The sequence below is a fragment of the Oreochromis aureus genome, linkage group 15 (genome assembly GCF_013358895.1).
Source record: "Oreochromis aureus strain Israel breed Guangdong linkage group 15, ZZ_aureus, whole genome shotgun sequence".
Lineage (NCBI taxonomy): Eukaryota > Metazoa > Chordata > Actinopteri > Cichliformes > Cichlidae > Oreochromis > Oreochromis aureus.
The window spans coordinates 22,820,090-22,831,261 of record NC_052956.1 but is presented as its reverse complement, the minus strand read 5'-3'; the positions used below and the strand labels follow the sequence as shown (position 1 = coordinate 22,831,261).

Below are 11,172 nucleotides of genomic sequence, written 5' to 3'. Positions count from 1 at the left end.
ATCATGTCTGTGCTCTCCCTCGTGCTCCTCAGTGTTCTCTCTCCCCCTCCAGTCTGCCTCTCTGTGTATTTCCTGTTTTACTTTGAAAGTCTGTGTCTTACGTTAGTGTATTCTGCTTTGCTTCCTTGTCTCTTTGTGCCCAATCAGTTCTAGCTGTGTTGCCACCTGTTCCTCGTTCTCTCATGTTCCTGTCTGTGTATTCAGTGTGTGTCATCTCATGCTCGTTGCTGGTTCGTCTGTGTTGTCTCCCTGCATCTCCGTTTAAAGGTTTCTGGTCTGTTTTTTGTTAGTTTTTCCAGTTTAGCTTCTCTTAGGTTCTGCACATGCCATCACCACTGCTGTTTGTACCGTCACCATTAAAATAAAGCTTGCATCAGAAGCTGCGCCTGCATCTTGGGTCCTAATCAGTGTTGGTCAAGTTACTTGAAAAAAGTAATTAGTAACTAATTACTGATTACTTCGCCAAAAAATTAATCCCGTTACCTTACTGATTACTTATTTTCGAAAGTAATTAGTTACTTAGTTACTTTTTAAAAACATGATACACGACCTGAATATGTAATAAAGCAGTAGACCTTTCAGCCCAACTCTATTTTTTATGTAGTGTACAGCAGACGCTAATGTGTTTGTCATTTTTTACAGACTAAAACTTAAAGTAATGTAAATATGTCCACGCTTTAAACGCTGCATGGTCGTACTCTCTTCCACACTCTATATTATCTATTGTTGATCTACACACGTCTGTTGCATCTGGCCAACAACAACAAAAAAAACCCCATCGGCCCATAAAAACGAAAAATCACCATCGGCCCACCGGGCAAATGCCCAGTATGCCTGATGGCCAGTGCAGCTATGGTTTGACCCATGACATTTGAGCTCCTAGTATAAATAATAGTTTGGATTTTCACAGCAGTTAAAATTATTTAAATACCTTAAAAGATATCAAATTTATAAAGAAATATTTTGAACTGTGTGTTCTCTAGATATCCCAGATCGGTCTGCTCTGAACTATCTCTACTATTCTCAACTACACACACACACACACACACACACACACACACATTCTTGTATTGATATCTCATATTGTCTAATTGACATAATGCTTTCCCTTGTCGCTTACCCTAACCATCAAAACTGAATGCCTAACCCTAGCCCTTAGCCTAAACCTAACCATTACTATTACCATTACATTACTAAGTGCAAATTGCAACACTTTTTGTTTCAACATTATCCCACTCTAAGGCCAAACCAGTACGGTTTTCCTCCATCTAATTAAGGTGATTTTTTTTTAGCTGTGTTTGCATGCACGGATGTGACATAATCCAAGTTCTTTTAAAATAATGTTGGTGGTTTGTGATGATGTCAAAGAGGAAACAGAAGCATCAGACAGACCAGCAGCAGAGAAAAGCCTCATAACGTTCGCCCGCTGACAGAACAGCACAGAATGGTCCTGCTTACATTTCTTCTAATTCTTGTGCTTCAGTGTGAAGGTAAAGCTTCCTTTATTTTTATTGCTTACTTTGATAACCACTTTGATAGCTTCACACAAGGTTTTTGTTACTTGTTAAAATTAGTCAACATTTGGGAAGACAGAATTGTGGCATGAGCGTGAGTTCAGTTTGGAAACAAGTTTAAACTTGATTCAACTTGATTTGTGATCTTCTAACAAATCCAAAGCCATTTCTGTATATTACAAAGAAATCGTTGGACATTAAAGGGGGAAAAAATATAAAATAAAACAAACCTCTTACACTCAGTTCATTCTTTTTTTTTTTTTTTTTTTAGATGACCATGTATGCTATATACACATTTTTCAGAATGTGCTCTTTTCTTTGCAGTGGGGCTCAGTGAAACCAAACACGTTTTGTATCTAACACCTGGAAATGATGTCGTTATGCCCTGTGATAATGTGGCTGATACATGCTCCAGGATTATCTGGGCTTACAACATATATGAGTCTGAGACGATAATTATGGTTCATAATGGAATTGTTGAGAAGAACTCAGCTCAAGCTGCCAGACTGAGTCTGCACAGTAACTGCTCGCTGAGTATTAAAAACATCACTGCAGAGGATGCCGGTCATTACCTCTGTCGGCCTGAGGGGAACACTGATCAGGACACAACTGTGCACCTAAATATTTTGACCAGTGAGTATTTAGACTTCCATGTACTTCCATATATCCATATCTGTGAGTGACACCGTACATTAAGCATTAAACACACCCATCATCCCCACAATTACTATTATGAGGGATACAGCATTGATTTCACTCTACACGTGTCATGTAACTGAATGTATCACCTTTTGGGGAATTAAAGCTCTCGTGTTGAAACATGGAGACAGGTCTTTAAATGAAAAGAGTTTTTATTTCATTGGATGAGAGCAGTAAATCTGGCCATTGCTTATTGATAGGTTTGTAGCTTGAACCTATTCGCTGGAACGTTGAAGACAATGTAATTACACAGCAAGCAAGACACGAGTAGGCAAAGTTCTTTATGTTTTACGTGCACGGGAGAGAACTGGACAAGCGCCGTTCCTTCGCTTGACCCCAGTTGCTCTCGTCCGCTCTCCCGTAACACTGCTCTTTTATTGAGGTTACATGAATATGCATAGGTTCGTTAACATATGACGTATATATACACACAAAGAGTATCTTGCCTGTGCGTTGTGTAAGTATGTGTGTGTGTGCGTGTGTGTGTGAGAATGTGAACCTGTGAAGACTCCCCAAAGCTGGTGCCAGGAGTCTAGCGGTCCATCTAAACAAAAGGCTCTTACACTCAAACAGATATACGTGTGTTTGCTATACCATATATCAGCAAGAGAAGATACGACCTCTCCTAGGAGGTGTGTGATCTATGTCAGAACACTCTGAAGAGGAGTGAACGCACTCCCCTCTTCATGCTACACAGAGTTGTTATAGACGTCCTAGGATGAGACATTCTTTCAATCTACAAATGATTATATACTTCTAAGCATATATGAGTAAATATTTCTAAGCATAAATGACAATAAACAATACAAATCTAACACTTATGTATTCATTTCAAATTTTATATTCTAAATTAGTAAAACTCACTTATTTAAGCTATTAAAATACCAGGAGAAAAATAGAACTTATTTGGGATGTCTCATAAGGTTTCTCACATTTAGGAAGATGATCCAGATGTTTTGAACTTGCATAACAGTTGTCGCTCGTGTTCTCTCCTCAGTTTCAGCATTTCCATCAGACGCTGATCCAAAGAAGGATGGAAACGTCACGTTAGAGTGCTCTCTGTTTAGATACTATACTACCTCTCCTTGTAACAGTATGCGTTGGGTGGATGAGACAGGAAGTGTGCTTTTGGACAGAGGTGTCAGGAACAATGGACGTACGTGTGTTTCTCTTCTGACTGTGAAGCTTCAGAGTGGCAACAAGAAAAGATACACCTGCCAGTTTGAAGATAACAATACTGTGAAGATAGAAGCTCACTACACACCTGTCCTCACAGGTAGGATTTGTATAACAATTAGATCAGTTTGACCCATGACATTTTAGCACCTAGTATAAATAATAGTTTGGATTTTCACAGCAGCTAAAATTATTTAAATACTTTGACTAAAAGATATCAAATTTATAAAGAAATATTTTGAACTGTGTGTTGTCTAGATACCCCAGATCGGTCTTTTCTGAACTACATCACGTGGGCTCTTCGCTTTGCAGGACTCACAATAATGATTGTAATCACGGTTCTTGTGATCAGACACAAAGGTGAGACAATTCAGATCAGAAATGAGACAGATTACCAACAAAAAGACATTTGAATTTATTCAGTGCTCTCGTTTCAGGAAGGAAAAAGCCACCTGAAGACGTCAACGTAAGTTTAAAAAAACTAAATTTTAAACACACAGGCTTTCTAATATAAAGACTGTAAATGGCACAGAAAAACATAATCTGTATATTTTTAATTTAACCTGCTATGATGCTTCATCGCAAATGTTTATAGGATTACTGGGTAGTTTTTAATCTTATCGCCCAAAATAAGACTAGAGCATTGTGTACTTTTTTTTTCATTATGCACCAGAAACAAACAGATAAACGAACAAACAAGGAAACAAATAAAAAAGAACAATTTCATATTCAATGTAATTTAATTTATATATCGTAAAATCACAACAACAATCACCCCAAGATGGTTTGTATTCAAAGGTAAAGACCCTACAACAGTAGAGAGAAAACCCCAACGATCAAAAACCTCTTTGAAAAACACGCTTGGCTACAGTGGGAAGGAAAAACTCCCTTTCAAGAGGAAGAAGCCTCAGACAGAACCAGTCTCAGGGAAGGGCAGCCATCTGCTGAGACCAGTCTGTGACCCAACTGATCTCAGCTGATCACTGTGTCCCTGTGACACACTTATTTCTCAGCTCTTTGGGAGATTTTTTTCTTTTTGCTGTAAATGGCAGGAAACACTATGACCTCATTTTCGGTTGCCATAATTATTTTTCCTCAGTGGCAGCAGAACATGTTTTTAAGACTCCAGAAATGCTCACAGTTAAGTTAAATCTTCAAGTGACCGTGAAATAGTCATTAGTAAGTAAAGTTAAAAAAAACTAACAGTTGTATGTAATCCATTACTGTCTCCATTCAAAAACAATCTCATGCTGTGAGCAGACATGCAGATACTGCAGCTAAGCATCTGGTGCATGCACCTCAAGGCTCAAGTGCTCTGTTTCCTGCACTCTTTAGCTGGGCTATAACAGATTTTCCAAAAACCTAAGAAAACTATTTCCTCCTGTGTCCTACACCTGTTATGGAGGATATCTTAACCTGAGTCTCCCAAAATTATCTGACATTTGTGTGTGAAAATGGCTTAAAGATGGCAGAAGTACTAGAAGTACTGTAAATTATGTAGATGTGCTACCCTCAGTCTCCGTCAGTGTGATCATGGCTAGCTAATTTAAACTAGCTAAGGATACCTTTTAGATGACCTAGTATTTTATTTTAAATTTGATTCAATTTTGATTTTAATGACTAGAGTTTCCCCTGACGATCTACCTGTGTTGTTTTTCACAGGTACATTATGTGGGTGACCGTGATGAGGACACAGTGAACTATGAAAATGTGAGAAACAGGACAGCTGATCCTGAACTGGACTGAACGTCAGAGCACCACCTTCTGTTAACCAGAACAAAAATGAATCTTTGTTTGTAATTACATTTTTCTATTGTAAAAACTAATATCTTACACTTTCCCCGTAAGTTTCTTTTTTTAATACTTCATAATCTCATGACCTCCTTTTGAATGTTGACCAAACTACATATAAAAACATTGCTTGCATAACAAAATGTTGCTTATGTCATGGTCCTGGGTCAGTGACCCAGCGTTTTGTGTTTCATTTTGGTGTCATCCTGTGTTTTGTGTTGATTCTTATTTTGTATTGTTTTAGTGTTCTCCCTCCTGTGCTTGGTTTGTGTTTGTATACAGTCCTCTATGTACTATTAAAAGGAAGATCAAATTTTAAAATCTGTGTCTAGACTAATATTAAAAACACATTTTAATATGCAATCACCTTTTCACAGTAATTTTTTTGTGTTGGTTTTGTACAGTAACTATTTAATTTCGTGAAATGTCTTTAAATCTTTCAAATATTGACAAAACTATAAAGACTTGTATTACAAAAATGGACCTCCTGGAATCCTGTTTAGTTGTTTTCAAAGCTACCTGCCTCATTCTGTGAGTTCTGAAGTTTAAATGTTTTTTGAATTAAGAAAGTTATTCATGTCAGTTATCACGATGCTGCTTCTTGGTCAGAACGTTTGACTCCTGAAGATAAGTGAAGCTGAAAGCCAAAGTTCCTGTCTCATTCTGTGAATCTAAACTGTCCCTCTCAGAAGGTGTCAAGGTAACAGTTATTTAAGCCTCATTTTAAGTTGATGTGATAAAAATATGAGTTTTGACACAACTGCATCACAAACTGTTTTGTTTTAGCCAAACCATCGCTGTATCTGTGATCTTGGACATAGCAGTACTCATTATGTTTTTATAATATTTAAGACTGCTGTTAAATACTTTGAACTTTACTTTTAAGACACACACACATTCCCATATTGATATCTTAGTGAGGACTTCTAATTGACATAATGCTTTCCCTAGCCGCTTACCCTAACGCTAACCATCAAAAATGAATGCCTAACTCTAGCCCTTAGCTTAAACCTAACCATTACCTAATTGTAACCCTGACATTAAAACCACATTTGAAGTCTCAAAAACGCCTTCACACTCATGAGGACAGGTACTTTTGTCCTTACAAGTCACTGTTGATCCCCACAAGTATAGTAACATTCCAATTTTTGGTCCCCATAAAGATGTCTAAACAGGTACACACACACACACACACACACACACACACACACACACACACACACACACACACACACACACACACACACACACACACACACACACACACATACACACAGTGTCAGACAGTTTAATCACAGAGTTGATCATCTGAAATCTCCTCCATATAATCCTGTTTGCCACATGTTTTATGTGACAGGTTGATTTAAAACAGCCACAGTTTAAAACTGGGAACCCCCCCCCCCCAAAAAAAAACAGCTGTTTGTTGCTACCAGCAGCTGAATCATGTCATTTCTGTCTTCTGCTAAATCTGCATTTTAGTTCCAAATCATCACACTTCCTCTTTTTGACATTACTAAATGGAAATTGCAACACTTTTTGTTTCAACATTATTCCACTCTAAGGCCAAACCAGTACGGTTTTCATCCATCTAATTAAGGTGAATTTTTTTTTAGCTGTGTTTGCATGCACGGATGTGACATAATCCAAGTTCTTTTAAAATAATATTGGTGGTTTGTGATGATGTCAAAGAGGAAACAGAAGCATCAGACAGACCAGCAGCAGAGAAAAGCCTCATAACGTTCGCCCGCTGACAGAACAGCACAGAATGGTCCTGCTTACATTTCTTCTAATTCTTGTGCTTCAGTGTGAAGGTAAAGCCTCCTTTATTTTTATTGCTTACTTTGATAACCACTTTGATAGCTTCACACAAGGTTTTTGTTACTTGTTAAAATTAGTCAACATTTGTTAAGACAGAATTGTGGCATGAGCGTGAGTTCAGTTTGGAAACAAGTTTAAACTTGATTCAACTTGATTTGTGATCTTCTAACAAATCCAAAGCCATTTCTGTATATTACAAAGAAATCGTTGGACATTGAATGTAACTGATTCTAAAAAAGAAAAAAGAAAGAAAAAGAAAACAAACCTCTTGCAATCGGTTTATTCATTTTTTTTTTATGACCATGTATGCTATATACACATTTTTCAGAATGTGCTCTTTTCTTTGCAGTGGGGCTCAGTGAAACCAAACACGTTTTGTATCTAACACCTGGAAATGATGTCGTTATGCCCTGTGATAATGTGGCTGATACATGCTCCAGGATTATCTGGGCTTACAACATATATGAGTCTGAGACGATAAATATGGTTCATAATGGAATTGTTGAGAAGAACTCAGCTCAAGCTGCCAGACTGAGTCTGCACAGTAACTGCTCGCTGAGTATTAAAAACATCACTGCAGAGGATGCCGGTCTTTACCTCTGTCGGCCTGAGTGGACCTCTGATCAGGACACAACTGTGTACCTAAATATTTTGACCAGTGAGTATTTAGACTTCCATATATCCATATCTGTGAATGACACTGTACATTAAGCATTAAACACGCCCATCATCCCCACAATTACTATTATGAGGGATACAGCATTGATTTCACTCTACACGTGTCATGTAACTGAATGTAACACCTTTTGGGGAATTAAAGCTCTCGTGTTGAAACATGGAGACAGGTCTTTAAATGAAAAGAGTTTTATTTTCATTGGATGAGAGCAGTAAATCTGGCCATTGTTTATGTATTCAGTTCAAATTTTATATTCTAAATTAGTAAAACTACTTTTAGATAATCACTTATTTAAGCTGTTAAAATACCAGGAGAAAAATAGAACTTATTTGGGATGTCTCATAAGGTTTCTCACATTTAGGAAGATGATCCAGATGTTTTGAACTTGCATAACAGTTGTCGCTCGTGTTCTCTCCTCAGTTTCAGCATTTCCATCAGACGCTGATCCAAAGAAGGATGGAAACGTCACGTTAGAGTGCTCTCTGTTTAGAGACTATACTACCTCTCCTTGTAACAGTATGCGTTGGGTGGATGAGACAGGAAGTGTGCTTTTGGACAGAGGTGTCAGGAACAATGGACGCACGTGTGTTTCTCTTCTGACTGTGAAGCTTCAGAGTAGCAACAAGAAAAGATACACCTGCCAGTTTGAAGATAACAATACTGTGAAGATAGAAGTTCACTACACACCTGTCCACATAGGTAGGATAACATCAATAGGAAAAGTAAATTAAGATAAAATGGGATATAAGAGTGAGTCACTCTTGTTTTTAAAGTGAATTACATACTTCTTAATGACTTTTTAATGACTTTTAATGCTGACTACTTTGAATCCTCTGACAGATTCCACCCTGAACCAGGCTTTCATCATCATTGGTGCTGTGATGCTGGTGCTGGTGGTTGCTGTCATCGCTGCTGTTTTCATCAAATACAGGAGGCGTGCTAAAGTGACAGAGGGTTAGTAATTATAGTGCATATAAATGTGGTCATCATCTGCTTCATCTAATATTATTATTACTATTATTTTATTATTACAAGATCTCTATCCCATTTTGAACAATCTGCAATAATTGCAGCTTAATGTTAACTTGTGAAAATGCTAAATTTTCACTGTGGTTACTTCAGTCTAATATACTTTGCACTGGAAAATTGATTTAAGAAGCTCTACACTATGATTATTGATTCTACCTTTTGTTCCAGACATTGAAAAACCCACCCGACCCAAACATGTAAGTATATTGATTCACACTATGTATGATATATTTTCAAATATAACAGAAATACCAGTGAAGTTTCTTTTCTTTATTACATATTAATATAACCTTTACAAAGGACCTTGTTTCTTGCACATTATTGCCACTGATCACTTGGAAAATTGCAACATGCTGACTGTGCCACAGTATATGATGACAATGTGTTCTTCCCTTTTCTCGTTTAGAATGAGGAAATACTTCAAGGAGTCTTGAAGTAGTTGATAAATAATTCATGTATCTATAATAAATATAGTAATGAACATAGTAATACATTAAATCATTACTTATATAATTATCCATTCGCTTAATTTGCTGTGTAAAGTATTCCAGTTAAACCTGGATTCATCAGATTACTGTGTATGTTGAAAACTGATGCTGCATGGTTACTTAGTATACCCACTGATCAGTTTACATTGATGCACAATGAAATTTGAAAAATTTCAGGGGGAACTTCATTATATTAAATTATTAAAACCAGGACACTACATTCATCTGCTATTTAAAGTCTGTATGGATAGAGAGGGGAAAAAATACGTACCTGTGAATAAGTGGACAGGTGCACTTTGCAGCAGTTTAAAGCTGGTTAGAGATGCAATGAGTGACTGAGGAACGACAATCACTTTTTTGGCACAATGTCATAATAACCTCAGCCTGCTTGCAATTCCTGTTCTCTGACTTCACTGATTTTAGTGGACGTTTTAAAAGGGTTTTTGGTTAGTTTCACCCTTTCATACAGAATTTTACTAAAATAAGAGTAAAGCCAAAATCAAGTCTTTATTTGAAAGTTAACATTTAGTTTTTGAGACTATGTTTGATCATCATGTGCCTGAAATAGAACCTAAAGTAGTTTTCATTCATGTTTTTGCTTTTTGAACCACTGTGTTTGCTTTCAGGATGAGCCAGAGAGCAGCATCACCTATGCTACTATTGACCACACTGATCAAAATGCCTCACTGAGGAAAAATGTAACTATTGTTTTTTTTTTTTTTTTTTTTTTTTTACTTATATTCTATTTTAAAATTACTTTTGGGCTATCTAACAGTTGTAGATTCATATTTTATTCATTAACCCATTTGATTTGAACCAGTGTTTTTTTTGAGAAACAAAAAAAGCAAAACAAACTCTACTCTCTACTGTTTGTTATGGTCTGAATTATTTAAAGCCTTTAATTTTCTGTTATACAGGTTAAAAAGGAGGAAGCGGTGACTTATTCTGCAGTGAAGACAAAGGTAGAAAGTGACCCCAGCGGCTTCTACAGTAACATCAGCTAAACTTACCAAAAATAAATAAGAGGAAATAAAACTTCTCATAATGCCACTGCTTTTATTTAAGCTTGCTGTTGTCAGAGATAAACATAACCTTGCATCTTTATCAGCTTCAAATACATACAAACATGAAATATGGCAGCATTACTGTAAAATACATGAGTTCATCCAACTAAAGAAGTAAAAAGTTTGTTGTATAATTGTGTGTGTGTGAGTGTTTTTGACATGTTATTTAATTTTTTAGTTTAAGTCATCCATAAATTAAATTGTTCTCATGGTCCTGGATATTTGACCCAGGTGTTTGAGCTTGATTGACTTGTTCTTGATTTTTGCAGAATATTGAGTTTCCGATGTTCAGTGTAGAGTGCCTCTGAGTTTTGTTACTTAAGTTCTAGTTCTTAGTTCTTGTTTAAATTAATTCCCTCTCCGTCTTTACTTGGGTAGTCCTCCTCAGCATCCACAGTGTGTAGTCAGTCATGTCAGAATTATAGGACTATGAGGAGGAATAACAATTACATGTCCAAATGGGGAAACAAGTCAACAAGTCCAGATTCAAAACAGCTGATTTTATTTTTAGGTTAAGCTTAAGGTGCTGATAAAAATATATAGGAAAAAGAAAAAGGGTAGATGGCAGTCCCGAAATGGCAGTAAACAAAGGAAACAGAAATAACAAACTATGCAAAGAAAAACTTCGCACTAGCAACAGTTCCTCACAACTGAACCACAACACAGTACTCAGCTGGGTAAATGATACTGATGTATATTTTAATTTTGGAAGACTGTCAGAGCAAATAGATTAAACGGAAGTTTTTTGTAAAGCCTGTGACGAGTGTCTTTCATTTAAAGCACTTGCGTGAAGTCTATTGCAGACACGGATGTGAAGAAATCCAAACTCATGACAGTATGGGTGGCGTGTGATGGGCTCAAAGACAAAACAGCAGCAACATAAAGATAGAGAAGTGCCTCACAATGTGTGCCTGCTG

At 36.8% G+C, this 11,172-nt stretch overlaps 2 protein-coding genes across 2 annotated transcripts; both read left to right on the top strand.

Moving 5' to 3' along the window:
- Positions 1-250: 250 nt before the first annotated feature.
- LOC116329519 lies at positions 251-5,497 on the top strand. The gene is made up of 7 exons (XM_031751549.2): positions 251-267; positions 1,369-1,490; positions 1,839-2,147; positions 3,211-3,489; positions 3,648-3,749; positions 3,827-3,855; positions 5,052-5,497. The coding sequence occupies exons 2-7, from the start codon at positions 1,445-1,447 to the stop codon at positions 5,133-5,135; spliced, it is 849 nt and encodes a 282-aa protein (XP_031607409.2). The 5' UTR covers positions 251-267; positions 1,369-1,444; the 3' UTR covers positions 5,136-5,497.
- Positions 5,498-5,813: 316 nt separating this feature from the next.
- LOC116329518 lies at positions 5,814-10,364 on the top strand. The gene is made up of 8 exons (XM_031751548.2): positions 5,814-5,880; positions 6,870-6,991; positions 7,348-7,656; positions 8,095-8,373; positions 8,515-8,628; positions 8,872-8,900; positions 9,818-9,889; positions 10,109-10,364. The coding sequence occupies exons 2-8, from the start codon at positions 6,946-6,948 to the stop codon at positions 10,193-10,195; spliced, it is 936 nt and encodes a 311-aa protein (XP_031607408.2). The 5' UTR covers positions 5,814-5,880; positions 6,870-6,945; the 3' UTR covers positions 10,196-10,364.
- The last annotated feature ends 808 nt before the right edge of the window (positions 10,365-11,172 follow it).